This window comes from Carassius gibelio, chromosome A23, assembly GCF_023724105.1.
Source record: "Carassius gibelio isolate Cgi1373 ecotype wild population from Czech Republic chromosome A23, carGib1.2-hapl.c, whole genome shotgun sequence".
In the NCBI taxonomy this organism is placed as follows: domain Eukaryota; kingdom Metazoa; phylum Chordata; class Actinopteri; order Cypriniformes; family Cyprinidae; genus Carassius; species Carassius gibelio.
In genome coordinates, this window is record NC_068393.1 from 1773421 (window position 1) to 1800133 (window position 26713).

The following is a 26713-nucleotide window of genomic DNA, read 5'->3' on the forward strand; positions in this document are numbered from 1 at the left end:
TTCTTGTATCTCTGGAACGTGCAATGTTTTATTTTTTATGGGGGTCTAAGTGGGAGCGACTCAAAAGAGCAACCATGAAGAAAGCACCCCAAAATGGAGGAAAAGGAGTGCCAGACCCCTACTTGTTTTTAGGAGCTTTTTATACTGCACTACATATAAAATATGCCCGAACCCCATCCAAACAAGACAAAACAGGAGCCATGACCCGGTTTTGGATGGGGTCCTACTTAAGAACCCAAAATATTGTACAGACAGACTTGACAATGCCAGTTGCCTTTGACCAACCCCCAGCATACACACACATAAAGAACTTTTTAAAGAAATTTAATTTGGAAAAAGAAAGTGTGACTGTTTTAACCAATCATCGCTCTATACTCTCTCTTGTGCAGGAACGGGAACAAGTGTGTCCAGTACGCGGGCTCACTCTAGGTGAAGCCCAAAACGTTTGGCGGAATGTGTCCCACTCAGCTCTTCACAACCGACACCGAGACCTGGCTTGGATGGTTGCCCATGAGATCCTCCCGGTCAGGGCCGTGATGCACTCCCGAGGCATGTCAAAGAACCCCATCTGCCCGCGGTCCGGATGTGGCGCCCCCGAGACCGTGAGGCACGCCTTATGGGAGTGCAGCGCTGTGAGGGACCTGTGGGCGACAGCTGGCCCCCAGCAATTCCCGTACCTACCAGTAGGGGGGGTCCCAGACTACCCAATGGGGAGAGGAGGGGTGAGCCAAAAACAAATGCCAGCAAAAACACCCCCTAAGCTATGGCTTACCATCCTCTGCATCCAAGACGCCATATGGACCTCCAGAAACCTACTGGTAGGGAAGCGCATGCAGGGGTCCCTGCACGCCACCATCCAGCTAGCCAAATCAAGGCTGCAGGAGTACACCGCATGTCGCCATTCGGATGTGGAGGGTCAGAGCTACACGGGAAAGGTCCCCATAGCCACGAGCCCTGACTGCCCGTAGATGCCCCCAAACACCTGAAGTGGGACAGCGGTGCCTCGGTTTAAGAGGATCTCCTCTGGGCCCAGAAGGGTCAGGCCTCTGGGACTGGTTTTGAGGAACTGAGCTGATGGTTTAATCTTTTTTCTTTAAAGGACATACCCGTTTTTGCACAACAGAAGAGAACGTTTTTAAACCTGTCTTTTGATTTTAATAACACTGTTTTTTTATTTTTTATTTTCTCTAGCACTACAGACACACAACAACAAAAAAAAAACACACTCAATACAAAATGTTTTTATTTGTGTATTAATTAATTTAAAAATTATCCTGTGCATTAAACAACAACAACAAAAACAACAACAACAACCATTGTATAATGTGTTTTAACAAAACAAATGTGTGCATGTAACCAAAATGTATTGTGACAATAAAATTTTTCAAAAGAAAAAAATCTGTTCTTATCAGTTTAATATCTGATACGTCCCCCATCCGGGGACTACATATTAAATGGATTTTTAGATCACGGAGCTGGAGCCGGGGCTTGCTCCGTCCGCTCCATGCATCGGCCTGGTATTGCAGTGTCTCCAGGAACGGTGTGCTTTCCCTTTTTTTGGATTGCCATTTATTGTGTCGAATAGCAGAACAAGGAATGAGAGCTGCCATTGCAGATGCTGTGGTTTATTGCAAACTTTTTTCCTGATGTGTCCACCTGGGGTCTTGGACTCTTCCACTAACGATGCACCCACCTGAGGTCTTGAAGTCTTTCACAGACGAGGTGACGCATCGAATCAGGTGTGTTTGTTTAAAGAGAGTCATCTAAAACTGGCGTTGGGAAGCACCGGCCCATGAGCTTGGCAGTTTCCAGGCCAGTAACGGAAGGCACCCGTCCTTCCTTTCCTGGAGGGGGGGCGGAGGGCTAACCGTTGGTGAGGATGGTAGAGATGCAAATCAGACCTCTGGCTGACCGCCTGGGCCTTCATACTTACCTGGCAGGGGAGACACCATGATCAAGAAGGCGGTTCACCCAGGGCGAGGCTTGTCCATTGCACTCCGGCCATGCTGACCCCTGCGAATTCCCCAAATGCGGGAATCTCGACTGCATAATTTATGGTAGTGGGGGACTGCGTTCGCGCTCTCCCCTGAAATTGTTGGTGAAACAAAGCAGAAGAGGTTTTTACAGTTTTTTATTTATTTTCCTTTCAGAATGGGGAGTTCTGTCACATGCGAGATATGTGTTGTGCGCCTGTGAAACAAAGTCACTTGCGCTCTTGAAAAATCGGACCCTGGTGGGTAGTTTAGTTCGAACATAGCGCAGACCTTACTTTGAAAGTAGATTGGACTGACTGCAGCCTAGCTGTAACTGTCTCCATGTTGTTTGGTTGTCCTTTTTTTCGATTCGTATTAATTTTGTTGTCGCTTACAGCGACACCTAGTGGCCTGTCGCCGCGCCCTTTTTCACCTGGCCTCGGACTGAGCCCCTGCACAGGTGTGCCGATTTGGGTGAAGGGATCTCACTCCTTCCTGGAGTTATAGCCATTCGAGCCACCTCGGACACGCCACCTTAGCACGCTTTGAGGTCCCCTCGCCAAGGTCAATGGAAATTTCCTGTTTTTTTGGATGATTATTGACAGTCAGACTCCAGAGAAGCTTTCTGTGCTGATTTGGGTGGGACTGGGCCAAATACCTGGCGCCAGGTTGCAAAAGAAGGTTTTCGACAAAATCCAAAATACCCGAAAATTTCGTCAGAGCGACGGGCCAATCTGAGACCTGCGTCTCGTTCGGCTCGAGCCAAGGATTCCGGTGACATAAGGCACGTGGCTCTGCGACCAACCGTTTGGGAGTTACGAGCCATGCCGTAGTTTCCGTCAGGCCGATCGGCACGAGGCCCGGTGACGTTGTAGACAGGGGAGGGTACTACCCAGATAGCACACTTACGTCTGCAAGATGTCTGTTAAAGAACTGTTGATCTGGAAAGCATCTGCCATCTACAAACGTCTGACATACGCCTTTCAGATGTCAGTTTTATATACCTTCTAAATCATAAACATCTAAAAGACATCTAATTGACATCTATCTGACATCTAAAAGGCAGTGTTGGGGAGTAACTAGTTACATGTAACAGCATTACGTAATTTAATTACAAAATGAATGTAACTGTAATTAGTTACAGTTACGAAGAAAAAATTAGTAATTAAATTAAAGTTACTTATGAAATTTTTAACGATTACAAAGGCAATTACATTTGAATATTTACACACATCCACATACAGATTTCACTGATTTCTTTCCCAAATTGCACTGACTGTTCTGAGACATACGCCCTAATAATTTCCAGAATTTTAACAGAATTTTTTGTTTTTCCCAGTCCGCCCTTCCTGTAAATTAATGGCAAAAACATGCAGTTTCATTTAATACAAATAGGCCTACTGAAGCTTGCAGTGTTGTCAGCCTCTGCCGCCTCAATATAGGAGTACATGAGCACATAAACATCATTTCTAGAACTGCTCTGTGTCACGTCATGCATTTTACCTATCATATCATATACAAAGAGACAGCAGTTTAAAAAAACACCAATGTTTCAGGAGTTTATTATACAGGAATGACACATGCTTATTAGATAACTGTATTTGAGTTGATGTATATGTTTTTATTTATTATTATTTAATTTTCACAAATTTAGAAAAGTAATCTAAAAGTACTCAAAAGTAATTAGTTACATTACTTTAATAAAGTAATTGAAAAAGTTATACTACTATAACATTTTAAACAGGGTAACTTGTAATCTGTAACCTATTACATTTCCAAAGTAACCTTCCAAACACTGCTAAAAGGAGACGTCCAATAGACGTATTGCAGATGAGCAAACAGCCTTAAAACTACATCTTGCAGATGTAAATTCATATGTCAAATAGACGTCTCCTAGATGTATGTGTGCTATCAGGGTACCATCCCCCAGCGTTTTTAGGTCTCCCAAAACTTACCAAAGCCGAGATGGGCATCGCCGTGTCCGGCTTCCTCCCTGCTGCGTCTTAGCGGCATCGCTTCTCGGCCTTTTGGCTAAGATCAAGTGTCTGGCTTAAAGGAAGAGACTGCGATCGCCTCTTGGAGGTTTTTAGGTTGTGCTCTACCATAGCACGTCCTACACCTTCCGAGAGGTATATTGTATTGCATCTGGCATACTTTTTTTACTATTTATTGTCTTTCATATTGTGTTGTGCTTGTTTTTTAGGAGGAGTTTTTTTTATTGAGAAACTGGTCTTAAGGTAAGTTATTTCCTGTTTTACGTTGTTTTTATTGCTGTGGTAATTTTTTAGTTTGTTTGATCCCTTTTAGCTGTCGGTGCCTCCAACATGTCGGCTGCTCGTGCCGGCATGCGGAGGCACCACAGCACTAGGTTCCTTTTTTTAGAAAAAGATGGAAAGTTAATGGAAATGTCAAGGTTGGATTTTTCGAGGAAACTTATGCAAAAACTTCTAGGTTTTAATCCTGCTGATTTAAATTGCATTCTAACCCTGCCTTTTAACAAAGGCTTCGATGTGAGTTTTAAAAATGCAGCACTGTTAAATGAGTTCTGGCAGCGCTTTGACACACACAAGACCCAGTTTTCCATGTTTAAAGTTGAGAAACTAACTGATAACACACAAAAAATGGTTATCGTTAGAATGTTCAATGAGACTGTGAATGGAGAAGACATTTGCACATGGCTGGGTAGATTTTGCACTGTAAGGGGCCAGGCTATGAAGGTTTATGATGAAGACGGTATTTGGAATTGTTCCTGGAGGGTCCCCATTAAGCAATGGGAAGACCCACAGGGCTTCCAAGGTCTGAGGCATTTACCACAAATGATAGTTCTGGGAGAAAACAGGGGCTACATCCACTACCAGGGAATGCCCAAACTCTGCCGGCGATGTGGGGAGTTTGGGCATCTTGTTGAAGCATGCCAGAAACTCTTTTGTAACAAGTGTAGAGAAATTGGACATTCCTTTGAAGAATGTCCAAATGGCAGAAAGTGTAATCTTTGTGGAGACTTGTCTCATCTCTACAGAGATTGCCCCAAATCGTTTGCCAACAAAGTAAAATCAGACAAAATGGCGGTTGAGGAGCGAGTACAACAGGCCAATGAGGAGGTGGAGCTAAATTCAAATCTCCCGCCAAACCCTGGGGTTGGTGGAGAGAAAATTGATAACAGAGGTAAGGAGAGAGGGGGGGCGGAGCAAACTTCAAATTTCCCGCCAAACCACACTATTGGAGCAGACGGAAATGAGGAGATGGAACTCCACCAATCCCTAATAGAGAAAGAAAAGGAGTCAAATGAACAGAGCAAGGAGGAGGATAGTGAACAAGAACAGGAAAAGGTAGTGGAGGAGAAACAAGAGATAGAGGTAAGTAATGATCTTCCAGGAGTTATATTGAGAGGGAAAAAAAGGATTGCCCGATCTCCCATTGAGGAGAAGAATGAGAAAAGAGATAGAGTGGGATTGCGATCAGATTCCTTCTCATCAGGGGATCTGAACCGGCTTTTCCCACTCGGTTCCCCAAACGAAATATCTTTCTTGTCAATAGAACTCCAAACATCAACCCCTAGGGCTAGCTCAAGGGGGAAACAGCTTCAATCTCCGGATTCCCCAAATAGGGGAAAAGAAGAAGAGCTGGTTTCACAAGATACAGATATCCTTTTTAATTGAAATTTTAGTTATTTATGTCTTCTAAAATGTTGTATTTATCATTTTTAACTGTTTTTATCATGACACTCACACTCTCCACCTTAAATGTAAGAAGTGTGAGGTCACAGTTGAGAGCTCAAATGGTTTTATCCTTTTTACAAACCCAAAATAGCGATATCCTGCTTTTACAAGAATGTGCTTTACCTTTTATGTCCAATTATAGGAGATGGGAAGAACAATGGCCCCATGTATCTGTGTGGAGTGGATCAAATTTTAACAGAGCCGATGGAGTAGCCATTTTAATAAAAAATCCTCAGCTCTTGGTGAAGGGTAGCACAGTGGTGAGAGATGGGAGAGCTCTTTTAATAAATCTGTCCTTCTTAGGACATGATTTTAATATTTTAAATATGTATGCTTTTACAGATAAAAATGAAAGGAACGACCTTTTAGAAGACGTGCAGTCCCACCTTTTAGGAAAGACCCCATTTATTTTAGCAGGGGATTTTAATTGCATTTTAAGTAAAAATGATAGAAAAGGGGAGAGAGAGGATTTTAAAATGGATAAAACGTCAATTTTACTACAGAACATTATAAAGGATTTTAAATTGACTGACTGTTTTAGAACCATGCATCCTGGGGAAAAAGGATTCACCTGGTTTAGTGGTGATGGCACTAAAGCCTCCCGTATAGACTATATCCTTACGCGAGACCTTACACCAGTGGATGCTAAACTAATGCCCGTTTTCTTTTCAGACCACGCTATGCTTTCTTGCACCCTTTCTTTTCCCACAGGTGTGACGACAGGTGGAGGGATATGGAAACTGAACTGCTCCCTGCTGGAAGACCCAGAGATCACAACATACTACAGGGAGCAGTACAGCCAATGGCAGACTTTACTAGACTTTTATGATTCACGAGCACAGTGGTGGGAGATGGTAAAGGCAAAGACCAAGACTTTTTTTAGATGGGCAGGGAAAAAGAAAAAATTAAAAGAAAAAAGACGAATGGTGGGACTGCAAAAGAGGCTACAACGTTACTTTTATCTTCTTAGCCAGGGTTTTGATTTTAACGAAGAAATTAAGGAAGTTAAGAAAGACATGTCAGAATTAGCGGAGGTTAAAAGTAGAGGTGTTCTCTTCAGGAGTAAAGAAAGGGAAATAGAGGAAGGCGAGAAATGCAGCAGATACTTTTTTAAGAAAGTTATTGATGGAGGTAGAGCAATATTTAAATTAAGAAATAAAGAAGGAGAAACAATGACAGACACAAAGGATATTTTATCAGTAATAGAAAGCTTTTATGAAGAACTCTATGAAGAAAAGGCAAGTGACAACAGCATTTTGAGCGAAATTTTAACAAGCATAGAGAAAACAATAAATGGAAATACCAGTCTGACAAAGGATTTTAACATTTCTGAGATAGACAAAAGTATTCAAAAATTCAAAAAAGGGAAAACTCCTGGAGTTGATGGACTCCCTCTTGAATTTTATTTGACCTTTTGGGACATTTTAAGACAAGACTTACTGGCTGTTTTTAATGACTTTGACAAGATCGACCAGCTCCCTGACAGTTTTAGGATAGGAATAATGACCCTACTACACAAAAAAGATGACAAGACAGATTTAAAAAACTGGCGTCCTATAACCCTTTTAAACTTTGATTGTAAACTTTTTAGTAAACTTTTAACAACACGAATGTCAACAGTTTTAGCAGATCTGATCCACCCGGATCAAGCCTGCGCCATCCCTGGGAGAAAGATCACAGACAGCCTCGTACTGATAAGAGACGCCATCTGTTATGCGAGAGACAGAAATATTCGGCTGATAGTTTTAAATTTAGACTTTGAAAAAGCATTCGACCGAGTCTCGCACCACTACTTGTTTCAAGTTTTGGAAAAAATGGGGTTTCCCAGGAGGTTCTTAGCTTGGGTGGGATTGCTGTATAAAGACATAACCAGCAAAATCCTAGTTAACGGGAATCTCTCAAAAGCGATAAATATATGCAGCGGCGTCCGTCAGGGCTGTCCGTTATCTCCTCTCCTGTATGTGGCTTGCATCGAACCCCTAGCGCAGGTATTGAGAAGGGATACATGGATCAGTGGACTGACTATACCCGGGACTGGAGGACTGACTGCAAAGACTGTTTTATATATGGATGATGTCAACCTTTTATGTACTGACGTTTTATCAACACAGAGGACTATGGACCTGACAGACTGGTTTGGGAAAGCATCGGGAGCCAGACTGAACCGAGATAAAACACAAGCACAGTTTTACGGTCCCTGGAAACCTAGTGAGCTCGCTGGACTGGACACTACTTTTAAAAGGACAGAGTTAAAAATACTGGGTATTAAGTTTGACAGAGACGGGGGAGGGAGTGGAAATTGGCATGACGTGATGGTTAAAGTGCGGAAAAAACTAGGTTTCTGGGGACTGAGACGTTTGACATTTGAAGGAAAGGTTTTAATCATAAAAGCTGTGATTTTACCCCTGTTTTTATTGCTGTGTTCTGTTTTCTTTCCCCCCAGACTCTTTCTTGTATCTCTGGAACGTGCAATGTTTTATTTTTTATGGGGGTCTAAGTGGGAGCGACTCAAAAGAGCAACCATGAAGAAAGCACCCCAAAATGGAGGAAAAGGAGTGCCAGACCCCTACTTGTTTTTAGGAGCTTTTTATACTGCACTACATATAAAATATGCCCGAACCCCATCCAAACAAGACAAAACAGGAGCCATGACCCGGTTTTGGATGGGGTCCTACTTAAGAACCCAAAATATTGTACAGACAGACTTGACAATGCCAGTTGCCTTTGACCAACCCCCAGCATACACACACATAAAGAACTTTTTAAAGAAATTTAATTTGGAAAAAGAAAGTGTGACTGTTTTAACCAATCATCGCTCTATACTCTCTCTTGTGCAGGAACGGGAACAAGTGTGTCCAGTACGCGGGCTCACTCTAGGTGAAGCCCAAAACGTTTGGCGGAATGTGTCCCACTCAGCTCTTCACAACCGACACCGAGACCTGGCTTGGATGGTTGCCCATGAGATCCTCCCGGTCAGGGCCGTGATGCACTCCCGAGGCATGTCAAAGAACCCCATCTGCCCGCGGTCCGGATGTGGCGCCCCCGAGACCGTGAGGCACGCCTTATGGGAGTGCAGCGCTGTGAGGGACCTGTGGGCGACAGCTGGCCCCCAGCAATTCCCGTACCTACCAGTAGGGGGGGTCCCAGACTACCCAATGGGGAGAGGAGGGGTGAGCCAAAAACAAATGCCAGCAAAAACACCCCCTAAGCTATGGCTTACCATCCTCTGCATCCAAGACGCCATATGGACCTCCAGAAACCTACTGGTAGGGAAGCGCATGCAGGGGTCCCTGCACGCCACCATCCAGCTAGCCAAATCAAGGCTGCAGGAGTACACCGCATGTCGCCATTCGGATGTGGAGGGTCAGAGCTACACGGGAAAGGTCCCCATAGCCACGAGCCCTGACTGCCCGTAGATGCCCCCAAACACCTGAAGTGGGACAGCGGTGCCTCGGTTTAAGAGGATCTCCTCTGGGCCCAGAAGGGTCAGGCCTCTGGGACTGGTTTTGAGGAACTGAGCTGATGGTTTAATCTTTTTTCTTTAAAGGACATACCCGTTTTTGCACAACAGAAGAGAACGTTTTTAAACCTGTCTTTTGATTTTAATAACACTGTTTTTTATTTTTTATTTTCTCTAGCACTACAGACACACAACAACAAAAAAAAAACACACTCAATACAAAATGTTTTTATTTGTGTATTAATTAATTTAAAAATTATCCTGTGCTTTAAAAAACAACAACAAAAACAACAACAACAACCATTGTATAATGTGTTTTAACAAAACAAATGTGTGCATGTAACCAAAATGTATTGTGACAATAAAATTTTTCAAAAGAAAAAAAAAAATCTGTTCTTATCAGTTTAATATCTGATACGTCCCCCATCCGGGGACTACATATTAAATGGATTTTTAGATCACGGAGCTGGAGCCGGGGCTTGCTCCGTCCGCTCCATGCATCGGCCTGGTATTGCAGTGTCTCCAGGAACGGTGTGCTTTCCCTTTTTTTGGATTGCCATTTATTGTGTCGAATAGCAGAACAAGGAATGAGAGCTGCCATTGCAGATGCTGTGGTTTATTGCAAACTTTTTTCCTGATGTGTCCACCTGGGGTCTTGGACTCTTCCACTAACGATGCACCCACCTGAGGTCTTGAAGTCTTTCACAGACGAGGTGACGCATCGAATCAGGTGTGTTTGTTTAAAGAGAGTCATCTAAAACTGGCGTTGGGAAGCACCGGCCCATGAGCTTGGCAGTTTCCAGGCCAGTAACGGAAGGCACCCGTCCTTCCTTTCCTGGAGGGGGGGCGGAGGGCTAACCGTTGGTGAGGATGGTAGAGATGCAAATCAGACCTCTGGCTGACCGCCTGGGCCTTCATACTTACCTGGCAGGGGAGACACCATGATCAAGAAGGCGGTTCACCCAGGGCGAGGCTTGTCCATTGCACTCCGGCCATGCTGACCCCTGCGAATTCCCCAAATGCGGGAATCTCGACTGCATAATTTATGGTAGTGGGGGACTGCGTTCGCGCTCTCCCCTGAAATTGTTGGTGAAACAAAGCAGAAGAGGTTTTTACAGTTTTTTATTTATTTTCCTTTCAGAATGGGGAGTTCTGTCACATGCGAGATATGTGTTGTGCGCCTGTGAAACAAAGTCACTTGCGCTCTTGAAAAATCGGACCCTGGTGGGTAGTTTAGTTCGAACATAGCGCAGACCTTACTTTGAAAGTAGATTGGACTGACTGCAGCCTAGCTGTAACTGTCTCCATGTTGTTTGGTTGTCCTTTTTTTCGATTCGTATTAATTTTGTTGTCGCTTACAGCGACACCTAGTGGCCTGTCGCCGCGCCCTTTTTCACCTGGCCTCGGACTGAGCCCCTGCACAGGTGTGCCGATTTGGGTGAAGGGATCTCACTCCTTCCTGGAGTTATAGCCATTCGAGCCACCTCGGACACGCCACCTTAGCACGCTTTGAGGTCCCCTCGCCAAGGTCAATGGAAATTTCCTGTTTTTTTGGATGATTATTGACAGTCAGACTCCAGAGAAGCTTTCTGTGCTGATTTGGGTGGGACTGGGCCAAATACCTGGCGCCAGGTTGCAAAAGAAGGTTTTCGACAAAATCCAAAATACCCGAAAATTTCGTCAGAGCGACGGGCCAATCTGAGACCTGCGTCTCGTTCGGCTCGAGCCAAGGATTCCGGTGACATAAGGCACGTGGCTCTGCGACCAACCGTTTGGGAGTTACGAGCCATGCCGTACTTTCCGTCAGGCCGATCGGCACGAGGCCCGGTGACGTTGTAGACAGGGGAGGGTACTACCCAGATAGCACACTTACGTCTGCAAGATGTCTGTTAAAGAACTGTTGATCTGGAAAGCATCTGCCATCTACAAACGTCTGACATACGCCTTTCAGATGTCAGTTTTATATACCTTCTAAATCATAAACATCTAAAAGACATCTAATTGACATCTATCTGACATCTAAAAGGCAGTGTTGGGGAGTAACTAGTTACATGTAACAGCATTACGTAATTTAATTACAAAATGAATGTAACTGTAATTAGTTACAGTTACGAAGAAAAAATTAGTAATTAAATTAAAGTTACTTATGAAATTTTTAACGATTACAAAGGCAATTACATTTGAATATTTACACACATCCACATACAGATTTCACTGATTTCTTTCCCAAATTGCACTGACTGTTCTGAGACATACGCCCTAATAATTTCCAGAATTTTAACAGAATTTTTTGTTTTTCCCAGTCCGCCCTTCCTGTAAATTAATGGCAAAAACATGCAGTTTCATTTAATACAAATAGGCCTACTGAAGCTTGCAGTGTTGTCAGCCTCTGCCGCCTCAATATAGGAGTACATGAGCACATAAACATCATTTCTAGAACTGCTCTGTGTCACGTCATGCATTTTACCTATCATATCATATACAAAGAGACAGCAGTTTAAAAAAACACCAATGTTTCAGGAGTTTATTATACAGGAATGACACATGCTTATTAGATAACTGTATTTGAGTTGATGTATATGTTTTTATTTATTATTATTTAATTTTCACAAATTTAGAAAAGTAATCTAAAAGTACTCAAAAGTAATTAGTTACATTACTTTAATAAAGTAATTGAAAAAGTTATACTACTATAACATTTTAAACAGGGTAACTTGTAATCTGTAACCTATTACATTTCCAAAGTAACCTTCCAAACACTGCTAAAAGGAGACGTCCAATAGACGTATTGCAGATGAGCAAACAGCCTTAAAACTACATCTTGCAGATGTAAATTCATATGTCAAATAGACGTCTCCTAGATGTATGTGTGCTATCAGGGTACCATCCCCCAGCGTTTTTAGGTCTCCCAAAACTTACCAAAGCCGAGATGGGCATCGCCGTGTCCGGCTTCCTCCCTGCTGCGTCTTAGCGGCATCGCTTCTCGGCCTTTTGGCTAAGATCAAGTATCTTGTCGGACGGTTGAGACTGCGATCGCCTCTTGGAGGTTTCCTGACTCGAGATCCCTTCATATCTTGAGTCACACAACTTCGGGAGGTATATTGAACTCTGCTGCTTCGGGCTCCAACAAGTTTTAAGGTAAGGTCTTTTAATTATTTATTTTGTTATTTATTGTTGTATTTATTGTTGTTTTAAGTTTTTAGGCTGTTGGTGCCTCTATCATGTCGGCTGCCCGTGCCGGCGTGCGGAGGCACCACAGCGTGCGTTTTTTATTCAGGCAGGGTGAGGGGAAGCTCCTGGGAATGTCCCGTATGGACTTTTCCAGGAAGCTGATCCAAAAGACCTTAGCTTTTAAATGTGACGACCTGAATTGTTTGATGACTCTGCCCTTGAACAAAGGATTTGATGTTAGTTTTAAAACCGCTTCCCTACTTAGTGACTTTTGGCAAAGGTTTGAATCAGTTAAAGCCCAGTTTTCCATGTTCACTGTTGAGAAACTTTCTGATAACACACTTAAAACTGTGATTGTCAGGATGTTCAATGAAACCGTGACTGGAGATGATATTTGTGTTTGGTTGGGTAGATTTTGCACTGTTCGAGGCCAGCCTGTCAAAGTGTTAGATGAAGATGGCATTTGGACATGCTCCTGGCGAATTCCCATTAAACAATGGGAAGACGCTGGGGGCTACCAGGGCCTGAAGCATCTGCCTTCCATGATTGTGCTCGGAGAGAACAGAGGCTACATACATTATCAAGGAATGCCCAAACTCTGCAGAAAGTGTGGAAGGTTTGGTCATTTATCTGAAGCATGCCAAGAGTTAATCTGTGGGAAGTGTAGAGAAATTGGTCACAGTTTTGATGACTGTACCAATGGCAGACGGTGCAATCTTTGTGGAGAAACAAACCATCTCTACAGAGACTGCCCTAAAAGTTTTGCCAACAAGCTAAAAATGGCCGCCCCACATGGGCAACAAACGAAGGAACAAAGGAGAGAGGAGGCGGTCCCTGAGGTTTTGGCGGGAATTTCAAATTCCCAGCCGGCCTCAGGGATTGGGCAGGAAGGAGGAAGTGGGGCGGCCACAGGGGCGGAGGCAACGGAACAGGAAATGGTAATGGAAGGAAAGGAAAGTGAGGAAGAATCACTGGTAACAGTTTCGGATGGGGAGGAAGAATCCACCGGGAGTGAGACAGAGTGTTCACTCCCTAATGCTCAGGTGCAAAAAAGACCTGCGGGGTCTCCTCTGATTGTAATGGAGGAGAAAAAATCTAGGGCAGCATATAAGCTCGATAGTTCCGATTCGGTAGATCTGGAGCGCATGTGGCCCCTAGAGTCCCCAAATGAGGTTTCCTTTTTGCACATTAAGCTAACAGCATCATCGCCAAAGGAGCCACAAGAGGTTCCCTCTGTGGCCTCTGAAGCGACAGGCATTTGCCCTCCAGACCTCAGCTCATCTGGGGAAAAGGAAAGACAAATGCTACAAGATGTAACATGATTTTAATCATGTTTTTGTAGTCTTTTTCTTGTCTTATGTTTTAAATGCCTCATACCTTTTTAACCCTACTGCTCATGGCCCTCACCATCTCTACTATCAATGTCAGAAGTGTGAGGTCCACCATTAGAGCACAGAGTATTTTGTCCTTTTTAAAATCTTTTAAGTCAGATTTGTTTTTATTACAAGAGTGTTCTCTGCCCTTTTTAACTAGGTACACAAAAATGGAAGAGCTATGGTCCGCAGGAGCCTCCATATGGAGCGGATCAAATTTTAACAAAAACGACGGAGTTGCGGTTTTAATTAATAATCCTAACATCTTGGTGAAGGGCAGCACTGTGGTGAGGCAAGGCCGGGCACTTTTAGTAAATCTGACCTTTTTAGACAGGGATTTTAATGTTCTTAATGTATATGGTTTTACGGAAAAGAACGAAAGATATGAGCTTTTAGAAGACTTGCAACCCCACATGCTAGGTAGGGCTCCCCTAATGGTAGCAGGGGATTTTAATTGTGTTTTATCTAAAACAGACAGGAAAAGGGTAGGGGAGGATTTTAGAGTGGACAAAACGTCGGTTTTATTGCAGGGTTTAGTCAGAGATTTTAATTTAGTCGACTGTTTTAAAATTTTGCATCAAAGAGAGGAGGGCTTCACCTGGTTCAGTGGTGATGGTACCAAAGCCTCTCGAATCGACTACGTGTTTACAAGGGACTGCCCGCCAACCGATGCTACATTAACCCCCCTTTTTTTCTCTGATCACATGATGCTGTCTTGCACCCTTTCACTGCCCATGGGTGTGACGGTAGGGGGAGGGCTGTGGAAGCTGAACTGTTCCCTGTTGGAAGACAAGAATGTAATTTTAGAATATAGGGAACAGTTCAGCCAATGGCAGACCCTCCAAGACTTTTATGATACACGTGCACAGTGGTGGGAGATGGTAAAGGACCGGACGAGACAGTTTTTTAGAAAGATAGGGAAAGAAAAGAAGAGTAGGGAAAAGAAATGCATGTTGGGGTTGCAAAAAAGACTACAAAGGTATTTTAATCTTTTAAATAATGGTTTTGATTTTAACAATGAAATCCAGGATGTAAAAAAGGAAATGTCAGTTTTAGCCAATATAGAAAGTAAAGGGGTCCTTTTAAGAAGCAAAGAGAGAGAAATTGAAGAAGGGGAAAAGTGTACCAGATATTTTTTTAAGAAAATAATAACAAGGGGTGGGGGGTTAACCAGGGTTAAAACAGGGGATAGGGAGGTTAACACAACAAAAGAGATTTTAGAGGATGTGGAAAAATTTTATGGGGCTTTATATAGTTTTAAAAAGGTACACTCAGACACCGTAAAAGAAGTTTTAAATTTTGTTGAGAAAAGGGTCGACTGTCAAAATGAGATTTTAGCCCAAGATTTGAACATTTTAGAAACCCAAAAAGCTCTTGGAGGTTTTAAAAAGGGGAAGTCCCCAGGAGTGGATGGACTTCCCCTGGAGTTTTATCTAACATTTTGGGACATTTTAGGACAAGAGCTTTTGACAGTTTTTAAAGAGTTTGAGACCCTCGACAGACTTCCAGACAGTTTTAGAATAGGGATAGTTTCTTTACTTCACAAAAAAGGTGACCGGACTGACTTAAAAAACTGGAGACCCATAACACTTTTAAATTTCGATTATAAACTTTTTAGCAAAGTTTTAGCAACACGCATGTCAACTGTTTTAGAGGACGTGATTCACCCGGATCAAGCTTGTTCTGTGCCCGGAAGAAAGATAACAGACAACCTAGTGCTGATTAGAGACGCCATCTGTTACGCGAGAGACAGAAATATTCGGCTAGTAGTCCTAAATTTAGATTTTGAAAAAGCATTTGATCGAGTCTCGCACCAGTACCTCTTCCAGGTTCTGGAGAAAATGGGGTTTCCAAAGAGGTTTATAGCCTGGGTGGGACTGCTGTACAAGGGAATAGTCAGCAAAATTCTAATAAATGGGCATCTTTCCAAAGCTGTGAACATACACAGTGGTGTCCGTCAGGGATGTCCTTTATCTCCTCTTCTGTATGTGGCTTGCATCGAGCCACTGGCACAGATCTTGAGAAGGGACAAATGGATCAAAGGACTGGACGTTCCTGGGACGGGGGGACTGACGGCGACCTGTGTTTTATATATGGACGACGTAACTCTTTTAGCCACAGACGTTTTATCAATACGAAGAGCACTGGACTTGACTGACTGGTACGGTCGGGCCTCGGGCGCCAAACTCAATAGAAACAAGTCCGAGGCCCAGCTCTTCGGGCCGTGGGGAGACGTGGACACAGGAGGACTTGATTTGGTTTTTAAAGACAACGATTTTAAGATTTTAGGCGTTAAATTTGATAAAGACGGGGGTGGACGGGAAAACTGGACTGACTTGTTAGGGAAAGTTAGGAAAAGACTGGGGTTTTGGGGACTAAGACAGATGACGATGGAAGGCAAGGTTTTAATTTTTAAATCTGTGATTTTACCTCTGATTTTACTTGTCTGTTCTGTTTTTAGCCCCCCTCGGTGGTTCCTGGGGAAACTGGAGAGGGCGGTGTTTTACTTCCTGTGGGGGTCCAAGTGGGAGCGCCTGAAGAGGGAGACCATCAAGAAAAGGCCGGAGAACGGTGGAAAAGGCCTCCCAGACCCCCACCTGTTTTTAGGCAGCCGCTTCACCGCCCTGCACATTAGTTATGCCACGACCCCATCCAAAGAAAACAAGACGGCTGCAATGGCGCGATTTTGGATGGGGTCTTACCTACGAACACTGAAAATTTTACCAGTGGACTTGAAAACCCCAGTGTCTTTTAACTTGCCCAAAGAGTACAGTTTTATAAAAAAGTTTTTAAAGAAATACCTTTTAGAGAGTGAAGATGTCACCATTTTAACTCAACACAAGTCTCTCATCTCTGTTGTGCAGGACCGGGAACCGGTGAGTCCAGTTCCGGGCCTCACACCAAGTGAGGCCAAACAGGTTTGGCGGAACGCGGCTCACCCCGCTCTCCAGAACAGGCACAAGGACTTATCGTGGATGGTGGCTCATGAGATCCTCCCGGTCAGGGCGGTTATGCACTCCAGAGGCATGGCCAAAAACCCCATCTGCCCGCGGTCCGGCTGCAATTCCCCGGAGACCGTCCACCACCTGCTCTGGGAGTGCAGCACTGCGCGGGACCTGTGGGCCAAGACCGGCCCCCTGTATTTCCCGTGCCTACCAGCGGGTGGGGCCCAGTTCGGGTACCAGCTCGCCATCCTTGGGGTGGGCCGGGGCTTGAAGGACTTGACGGCACAGAAATTTACCTCGCTCTGGCTCACCCTCAACGTCATCAAGGATGCCATCTGGGCCACCAGAAACCTGCTGGTGGGGAAGCGCGTTACGGTAACCCTCCATGCATGCGAGCTAAAGGTAACATCAATGCTGCAGGGGTACCGGACGACGATATTCGGACGGGGGGGCCGGGGTCGCACGGAGAGGGTCCCGGCAGGCACCGACCCTGGCCGCCCGTAGATGCACCCTCACCACTCTGGCTACGGGAACAGCGGGCCAGCGGGCCGGAGGAGAGGGGATCTCCGCTGAGTCCATAAAGTAGTGAAGGAGTGGATGCCGATTTGCCATATCCTTCATACTGATATTAATTATTTTATTACATGATTTCTTGTTTGACTATTAATCAAGTTATAGCAAGAGTGAAATGTGTAACCTTATGTGTGCTGTATTTCTTTTCCTCAAGATTAATGTCCACATATTATGTGTGTGTATCCAACCGTAATGATAAGACACTCGCCAGTGCTAGAAAGCCTTGAATTTTAGATAAGTTCTCTGTGTACGTGTGTTAGTATCTGTCTGTACAGGGAGAAGCTCAGACAGTCCCAGGACAAACGATCAACTGCCAGTGTCCAGCGTATCAGATATACGTCTTTGGAGAGTTTTATCTAGGTTTTGGAACCAATCAGAATTTTGTTGACTCATGTATTGACGCAATTAGTATCCTCTGTCAGGGTATAACTGTGGTTGATTTTGTATTGTACGGGGGGCGGCCTGCGAACTCCTTCGAGAGTGTTGAAGCTGACTTCTGCTGATGAAATTGCAAACTATTTTCTTCAAGTAAAATTATTATTATTAATTGAACTCATCTCTGAGTCCTGGTCTTCATTGCGACATATCTGGTCCTTGGGTTTTAACTGTAAATTCCCCTACAGTTAATGGTGGAGGATCGGCGGGCAATAGTTCTTTGTTGACATCCCTGATCAATCATCAAACCAAGGTAGGAAAGATTTTAGATTTAATATTATTGTTTAGGGACTGTCTGTAAGTGGAGGGGGTCGAGAGAAGGAGGAACGATAGACTCACTCAGACGTGAGGGGGTAGACACCAGCTCCAGGGTGGAGTAAGGTAAATTGGTGTCACAATATACCTGTAAATAAGTAACCTTGTGAGTATAAGGGGTACAAGTACACATCGGTAGGTCTTGATATAAGATATTTAGAGATGTGTACAGTTACAGAGGGAACAGGTGCACACCTATAGGTCTTAGAGAGAGACGTAAAAATTGTCTAGGTGTGCACAGTCCAGGGGGGGACAAAAACGCATTCTTAACAGGCATGTGAACCCGTAAAGGGCAGTGCTGGGTCAAGCACCGAGGGACAAGGGACACATAGAGCCGTAAATAGGCAGTGCTGGGTCAAGCACAGAAAGCCGAAAAGCACGAGAGGCCATAAAGGGCAGTGCATTTACGGCCAGGGAAGCCAAAGTAGGGGTATGGGAAATCCCGAGAAGAATGTAAGACGCTAGACGGGGGTTCTAGTCGTATCTCGCTCTTCCAACTCTCGATCACCCACCATTACAGACAGGGGCGCCCCGAGCTTAGAAATAGGCCAGGTCAGTGGTTAGGGAAAAGAGTATCCAAAATTAGTGTTTAAAAATAAATAGTGATAATTCATATGTGCACCTATAAAAATATAGGGATATATGCAAAGGGAAAGTATTGATTGATCTGGGATGCCTCAGGAACAACCCCAAAAGAGCTAAAATGTAGTTTTCATGACCCTGATTGGATTGGACCAGTATATGGAAATTCTGGAATATACTTTGCAATTTCATCACGCAGAAGTCAAGTGCTGTTGGTAAGATCGCCGCCTCAATATGTTTTTGGTTTATGATAGAAATATGATTGACAAATTAGGTAACCTGGTCAGCCCTGATAGAAATAATGAAACAGAAGAGAGCAAATGCTGTAAACAGTTTGGCTCTGAAGCTCTGACTTTAAAAAAATATATATATTCTCTGAATTCATTTAAAGAATGATCAGTCTGAGCTTTAATTCTGATTGTAATGTTAAAACAAAAACTTGATTGGCTTTAAACTTAGAAAGAACCTGAGAAATTAACATTTATAAATGTATGTGCCGATTTGTTAAAAATAATCCCAGAAGTAACTGAGTGATGATTTAATCTGATTCTCTGTGCATAGAAGGTTTAAATGACAAAGAATGATATCATAAGACCTGTTCCAGTTCCTATATAATTGTTGAAAGTCCTGACAAGGAATACTGAACAGAATTCTGGGTTAGTGAAAAAAAAAAAAAAAAAAAAACTGTAGGCACACAAATTGGCAGTGGCATTTTGGAAAAACTTAGAAGCTTATGTTTTGTTAAAAAAGATAAAATTACTTTGACTACAATGAAGCCGTTGTTTTATCTCATGCTGGCCCCCACCATGACTCTGGCTTAAGCTTTGAAAGTACCAGAGACATGTTCTGAGTAAAAAAAAAAAAAAAAAAAAAAAAAAAAAAAAAAAAAAAAAATGTAATTCCTATATTTACTAATGTTTGGCCAAAAGAGTAATTTTATTGTTGGATTGCAAAATTGTAGTCACGCAGCATCATAAAAAAAAAAAAAAGAAGAGAAAAGAAAATTATTTTTTGTTTATGAGATGATAAAGTTGTAAACAAGTAACATAAACGGGGGTTTCAAAGTAACTTTGAAGACAGCATGCTAGCAAGACCCAAAGTAATATACCTGGGTCAGATAACCTCTGACAGATTTAAAACCAATGTTGAAATTCAGAAGCCATGGGCATAATTAAGTGAATGGATAAATACAAGTTGATGTAAAAGTAATGACAATGACTGCAAAGAACTTTGAGAAACATTTGAGTTGCGAAAATAAGTAAAAATACAAATATAAAGATGTTTATTTTTAAAATGCATATAATTTCTGACAAGTTTTGTAAAATGATAGTATGATGAAATTATGTTAAAAATGAATGATAATGCATTGTTACGAGTTCTGAATCCCTCTGAGTTCTCTCTCTCTCTCATTCAAAGTAAGCTAAAATGCCGTTATCTGAGCCTGTGTTTAAGTGATAAGATATTTATAGTACAGCACAGTGTTTAAGTCAAATCATAGGCACTGAGATGCTAAAGGACATGATAAAAAGAGTTCAGATTTAATGCATTAAGAGGGCAATCGGTAGTTAAATGTTCAACTGCCCAATGCATGTAAGAAATAAGAGATTATAAAAATAATGAATAACAATTTAGGAGCAATTGTTGAAGAGACATGAGGGCTTTAAAATCATAATACAGACCCTGAGCTATAGATGTAATAATTTTGAATAGCTAAACAGTTGTATTGCTATTTGTTCTATGACCAGTAACTTATCTGTCTTATTTTTAGTCTCCACCATCATACAGGGCCTGATGGCTGCAGCTACAGAAGCAACAGAAAATTACAATGAATGGACGGGTGTGAAAAATAAATTCACTGAGTAATCTCAGCATGATAGTTTGGAGGTATCCAATTGAGTTTAGCGATTAAATATTAGTTTGATTAACCTTTTTCAATGTTTTAACACTAGTAGGTGCTGTCAATGGCTCTCATGGTTCTTGAGTGCACCTTTCCTAAGCTGCAGGAAATACTGGATTCTGGAAGAAGACTGTCGAGGATGTTGCAACGGGAAAGAGTGGTTACCAGTGTGCATGAGGTGATTTCTCAATGACGGGTAAGATCCTCTTCTGGCCAATAGGGGACAACCTAAGGCAGGGGGTCACCGCCACTGGGCACCTGCCCTGAAGGGAGGTGTTATATGTGAGATGGTAGTGGAGTTGAGCGGATGCTTGATAGGCCTAGAGCATCATTAAGAGGGGAACTGTATGAAGTACAGCAATCTGCCTCAAAATGTGAGCTCCTCCAGACCTGATCACCAGCAACCGCATTCCTTGACTGATTGTTGTGACAAGCGTCCACAACTTGATGCAACTATGCCAGGGGATCACACCCTGAGGACAAGGAGCTTATTTATAAAAAGTTAATGGCAATGGGCTTTCAAGAACCATCTGAGACCATGTGATGACAGCCATTATTTTGAGACAAAAATTTCTTATGAGGCTAAAATGATATTGAACTAATATGTCTATATCATAGTCTTTACTCATGCAGGTCATTAGGCATGACACAAGATGATAACAAGATACGGTGGTGGCTAAAAATGAAGACTGCTTCTGCTTAATCAAGAGATGGTTTAGATAACAAAGGTTAAGGGAATTAAGCATGTAAGGTAAAAATAATTTCTAAGAAATGTTCCTAGCATTATGTATTTTAAACAGTTTAAACTGAGATTTTAGATCTAGAAACTTTGACATTTTTAACTTATTTGAATAATTTAGGGTTATATGTTGTAATGAATTTTATATTATAGTCTAAGTTAAAGTTTGGCAAAAATTGTCAAAATAAATAAATAAATAATATTTTGCACAGTAAGAGAGAGAGAGAGAGAGTGCTTGAGTGGAGGCAGGGATAGTGCTCTTCTTCTATCATTGGCCTGCTAAGAAAGAGTAACCAAAACAGAGCAATGATTTGAAGACCAAAACAACCAAGCTGATTTTACTCTAAATAAAAATCATTAAAGAACAGGCAAACTTTGAGATTAGATAAGAGACTAGGTTCAAACTAGGTAAAATGCACAGACAATGTTTAAGTTTAAATCCTTCCGATTTAATACCAAAAGGAAAACCTTAAATATGAGCTGTTAAAATATAAATGTGTTAAGTATGTGCATGCACAAGGATGGCTACTATAAATTTTTGGGGGACAATTCTGTTCCTGTTTTGTTTCAATTGAGTTACTAACCTCTGGAATGAGTGTTTTTTTCATTACAGATGTGTTGAGTGAAATTACTTTACAGAAGTCGGTAATTCTGAGTGAAACTAATGAAAAGACAATGCCGAACATGGGACGAGCTTTAAGTGGATTGGTTATCCAGCTCTGTCTGCTACTGGTAATAATGACTTGTTTTGTCTTTTATAATGCTGATTTAAATCACTCTCTGGATTAATATGTTAAAGAGTGTTTATATGATTGGATTTGTGAAATTTAAGTTTGCCGTCCAAAATGGGTTTAAAATCCATGCCTAAATTTAAATGAGGGTCTAAATTTTAACAAGTTAACACTTTGTTGTTTGAATGGTAAAGGTAAATATTTTAGATGGCAGAAAAACAGTGACAGATTGGCTACGTCACTAACCAAATTATCCAGAGAGCACCCTCACATGAAGAAGCCTGGTGGGAAAACAAAGGAGTGAATCCTGCTTGTGTAATATAGTGCAAAAGCTTTATGTAGTGGTTTATGTAGAACAGAGATAAGTTGAACAAAAACGTGTGGATAGCCCCTTAATGGAGCAAATCCATAACAAGAGGTTTGAATTAATTGAAATAGCACAGCAAAAAAAATAATAATAATAATAATAATAAATTTTGTTTGAACAAAACAATTGTAATAGGCTCTATGGAGCTGCTTATGAACACCTGTCAGGTCAAATCAAATTAATATTGTGAACACTGACAGGGCTTTTTGATAATGGATACTGTTTCAATACAGATTTACAGAAACTGAGGATGTCTCTTTAATAAATATTTGGCTGTTTAGAACTAAGTAATAGTATTGTTCATTTAGTAATAGTATTGGGAAATCTGTGTGCTCTTTTTCAGTTTATAATAATTTTGAGTAAATAAATATCACTGCCAAATGACAAACATGAACAAGGGTTTTAAAGACATTGATCACGTAGCTGACCTGTAAGCATTTATCACTGACAAAACAGTGAGAACTAAATTGACTTAATACGAGGTATTAATATTGAGGATTTGCTTTTGAATGTGTCATTAATATAGTCTGAGTACAGTAATATGGTATGAAAATTGACAAGATTTGCATTTTAAAAAAAAGGTAATAATAAGGCAATGAGTATGGTTAACAGTAATGTCATAGTATAAAATAAATACATGCATGACAATAAGTGGATAGGTTAGTTGTATTTTAAAAGTTAGACACTTAAAAATGTAATTTTAACCAAATGTGTTAACAATGACAAGGTTAATGGTTCATGTATGTTTAAACAGCATGTGAACTATGATGACTGCAAATGGATTCGTGGTGAAACTAAAACTTAATAAAAGGGCTATTAAGTAATAAACTAGGAACTGCTCTAGGTTTTCGAGGAAATTATGATTATGATTATTTTTATTTTTTTTTAAGATGGCTCAATATTGATCTTACTTATTTTTGGTTTGTTTAATTTTGTGTTTTTAACACCAAGTTTGGAATGAAAGGGTAAAATAGATAATCAATCTCTATAATTGTACCATTGATGGGGAAAATTATAGATTTTCATGAAATAAGGGTATCTTTACTGGGATTTAGGTTATAAGTAATGTCTGTATTTGGTATCTGTGAGGTGACTGAGGGTCTGACATATGTCAGGAATGCAATAACAGTGGTTATTAATTTAGCCCAGCTTCCAGAGAATAATATATATACGTTTATTGTAATGAGTTTATTTTAAGATATGACCAAATTAACTAAAATTCATCATAGTTGTATAAAACATGCTAAAAGAAAACAAATAAGGCAAATATCCTTCTTAAGGGTTTAAAAAAAAAAATGAATTGGTTATAGTGTATGCGGTTTTCTTTAATGATTTGTTAAATCTGGTTAATGAATATGCAAATTTAGTCTTAAGGCTGTTAGATAAATGTTTTGTTTTAGAGGGTAAGTGTGAAGTAGCTGTAGTAGGAAGAGAGGTATTTACAAAGAGATGTTGATGAAAGTATATATGGATGGAGGACACTTTTCCAGGTAGAGGGACACACAGAATAATTCACTGGAATAGACATTATGTGAAGAAAGACTAGTGCAAGTGGCGATATTGTGGGATTAAGTAAGTAGAAGAATGATTATGGGAAGTATTTTGTACAAAATAATGTGTTTATTACTAGAAATGTCAGCCAGTACCAGAGATTTTAAGTATGCACCTGCTTAAGTTGACCAACAGCCTGCATTCTTAGCATGCATCACAACTACACCTGACCTCATTTATTAGACCAGATGTGGGGTATTAGACCCCACATTGATCTAAAACGGGGGACTGAAGGAGTGGATGCCGATTTGCCATATCCTTCATACTGATATTAATTATTTTATTACATGATTTCTTGTTTGACTATTAATCAAGTTATAGCAAGAGTGAAATGTGTAACCTTATGTGTGCTGTATTTCTTTTCCTCAAGATTAATGTCCACATATTATGTGTGTGTATCCAACCGTAATGATAAGACACTCGCCAGTGCTAGAAAGCCTTGAATTTTAGATAAGTTCTCTGTGTACGTGTGTTAGTATCTGTCTGTACAGGGAGAAGCTCAGACAGTCCCAGGACAAACGATCAACTGCCAGTGTCCAGCGTATCAGATATACGTCTTTGGAGAGTTTTATCTAGGTTTTGGAACCAATCAGAATTTTGTTGACTCATGTATTGACGCAATTAGTATCCTCTGTCAGGGTATAACTGTGGTTGATTTTGTATTGTACGGGGGGCGGCCTGCGAACTCCTTCGAGAGTGTTGAAGCTGACTTCTGCTGATGAAATTGCAAACTATTTTCTTCAAGTAAAATTATTATTATTAATTGAACTCATCTCTGAGTCCTGGTCTTCATTGCGACATATCTGGTCCTTGGGTTTTAACTGTAAATTCCCCTACAGTAGCATTTCATGTCCCTGTTCTGGAGAGTGGGGTGATGACCCACTTGATAAGGACTCACCCCCGGTCTTGCACAACAGATGATTTTTAATTGGTGTTTTTTATTGTTTTATTATGAAAGAGGTTTTATTAACATATATACGAGGCTTGTTTGCTTTTTTTAAAATTTGTGTTTTACTTTGGAACTGACCGCACCTTTTAAACACACCTCAATAATGGACTTTTAAAAACAAGCAAAACACTGTGGTTTTAATCAAATGCTTTTTAAAAATGATTGTTTATTTCATTTTACCATGTGTATTTATTATATATTATATTGCTTGTTTTAATGTGTGATTAAAAAGAAAATGTTGTGTGAAAAAGAAAAAATGCAAATGGAAAAAATGTAAATGGTGACAATAAAACTTTTTCGAAAAAAAAAATCTGTTCTTATCAGTTTAATATCTGATACGTCCCCCATCCGGGGACTACATATTAAATGGATTTTTAGATCACGGAGCTGGAGCCGGGGCTTGCTCCGTCCGCTCCATGCATCGGCCTGGTATTGCAGTGTCTCCAGGAACGGTGTGCTTTCCCTTTTTTTGGATTGCCATTTATTGTGTCGAATAGCAGAACAAGGAATGAGAGCTGCCATTGCAGATGCTGTGGTTTATTGCAAACTTTTTTCCTGATGTGTCCACCTGGGGTCTTGGACTCTTCCACTAACGATGCACCCACCTGAGGTCTTGAAGTCTTTCACAGACGAGGTGACGCATCGAATCAGGTGTGTTTGTTTAAAGAGAGTCATCTAAAACTGGCGTTGGGAAGCACCGGCCCATGAGCTTGGCAGTTTCCAGGCCAGTAACGGAAGGCACCCGTCCTTCCTTTCCTGGAGGGGGGGCGGAGGGCTAACCGTTGGTGAGGATGGTAGAGATGCAAATCAGACCTCTGGCTGACCGCCTGGGCCTTCATACTTACCTGGCAGGGGAGACACCATGATCAAGAAGGCGGTTCACCCAGGGCGAGGCTTGTCCATTGCACTCCGGCCATGCTGACCCCTGCGAATTCCCCAAATGCGGGAATCTCGACTGCATAATTTATGGTAGTGGGGGACTGCGTTCGCGCTCTCCCCTGAAATTGTTGGTGAAACAAAGCAGAAGAGGTTTTTACAGTTTTTTATTTATTTTCCTTTCAGAATGGGGAGTTCTGTCACATGCGAGATATGTGTTGTGCGCCTGTGAAACAAAGTCACTTGCGCTCTTGAAAAATCGGACCCTGGTGGGTAGTTTAGTTCGAACATAGCGCAGACCTTACTTTGAAAGTAGATTGGACTGACTGCAGCCTAGCTGTAACTGTCTCCATGTTGTTTGGTTGTCCTTTTTTTCGATTCGTATTAATTTTGTTGTCACTTACAGCGACACCTAGTGGCCTGTCGCCGCGCCCTTTTTCACCTGGCCTCGGACTGAGCCCCTGCACAGGTGTGCCGATTTGGGTGAAGGGATCTCACTCCTTCCTGGAGTTATAGCCATTCGAGCCACCTCGGACACGCCACCTTAGCACGCTTTGAGGTCCCCTCGCCAAGGTCAATGGAAATTTCCTGTTTTTTTGGATGATTATTGACAGTCAGACTCCAGAGAAGCTTTCTGTGCTGATTTGGGTGGGACTGGGCCAAATACCTGGCGCCAGGTTGCAAAAGAAGGTTTTCGACAAAATCCAAAATACCCGAAAATTCCGTCAGAGCGACGGGCCAATCTGAGACCTGCGTCTCGTTCGGCTCGAGCCAAGGATTCCGGTGACATAAGGCACGTGGCTCTGCGACCAACCGTTTGGGAGTTACGAGCGATGCCGTACTTTCCGTCGCTGCAGTTCCACCGTCAGGCCGATTGGGACAAGGCCCGGTGACGTTGCAGACAGGGGAGGGTACTACCATCCCGCAGTGTTGCAGGTGTTTTCATCTTTGTTTGATTGTCCATTTACATTACATTTTCCCTATTTTTCAGCTTACGGCGCCACCTAGTGGCCTGTCGCCGCGTCCCTTTTCACCTGGCCTCGGACTGAGCCCCTGC

General features: G+C 41.9%; 2 protein-coding genes, 3 non-coding genes and 3 pseudogenes across 23 annotated transcripts in view; all 8 read left to right on the forward strand.

Moving 5' to 3' along the window:
* Nucleotides 1-1374: 1374 nt before the first annotated feature.
* On the forward strand, nucleotides 1375-1551 carry LOC127945567 (uncharacterized; annotated as a pseudogene).
* A 374-nt stretch (nucleotides 1552-1925) lies between these two features.
* Nucleotides 1926-2089, forward strand: LOC127945329 (U1 spliceosomal RNA). The gene has a single exon (XR_008150666.1). It is a non-coding gene; the product is annotated as a U1 spliceosomal RNA (small nuclear RNA).
* A 2111-nt stretch (nucleotides 2090-4200) lies between these two features.
* On the forward strand, nucleotides 4201-7326 carry LOC127944815 (zinc finger CCHC domain-containing protein 3-like). The gene is made up of 2 exons (XM_052541120.1): nucleotides 4201-5329; nucleotides 6404-7326. The coding sequence occupies exons 1-2, from the start codon at nucleotides 4298-4300 to the stop codon at nucleotides 6407-6409; spliced, it is 1038 nt and encodes a 345-aa protein (XP_052397080.1). The 5' UTR covers nucleotides 4201-4297; the 3' UTR covers nucleotides 6410-7326.
* Nucleotides 7327-9515: 2189 nt separating this feature from the next.
* LOC127945571 (uncharacterized) lies at nucleotides 9516-9694 on the forward strand (annotated as a pseudogene).
* Nucleotides 9695-10068: 374 nt separating this feature from the next.
* LOC127945330 (U1 spliceosomal RNA) lies at nucleotides 10069-10232 on the forward strand. Its single transcript, XR_008150667.1, has one exon. It is a non-coding gene; the product is annotated as a U1 spliceosomal RNA (small nuclear RNA).
* A 1896-nt stretch (nucleotides 10233-12128) lies between these two features.
* Nucleotides 12129-26713, forward strand: part of LOC127944814 (uncharacterized) — an 81770-nt gene continuing 67185 nt past the window's right edge. For 13 of the 19 annotated variants that reach the window (XM_052541117.1, XM_052541116.1, XM_052541110.1 and 10 more), the window contains exons 1-2: nucleotides 12129-12290; nucleotides 13857-13988. In XM_052541117.1, the coding sequence (XP_052397077.1) occupies nucleotides 13867-13988 (122 nt within the window). In that variant the 5' untranslated portion in view covers nucleotides 12129-12290; nucleotides 13857-13866. Of the gene's footprint in view, nucleotides 12291-13856; nucleotides 13989-16157; nucleotides 17227-26713 lie in introns of those variants that run through there. The other 6 variants (XM_052541112.1, XM_052541113.1, XM_052541114.1 and 3 more) reach the window with 3 other exon arrangements.
* Nucleotides 25069-25243, forward strand: LOC127945565 (uncharacterized; annotated as a pseudogene).
* LOC127945331 (U1 spliceosomal RNA) lies at nucleotides 25618-25781 on the forward strand. Its single transcript, XR_008150668.1, has one exon. It is a non-coding gene; the product is annotated as a U1 spliceosomal RNA (small nuclear RNA).

Excerpts from the sequence above, each read along its gene's own strand:
- LOC127944815 (XM_052541120.1), top strand. The coding sequence starts at position 4,298 with ATGTCGGCTGCTCGTGCCGGCATGCGGAGGCACCACAGCACTAGGTTC.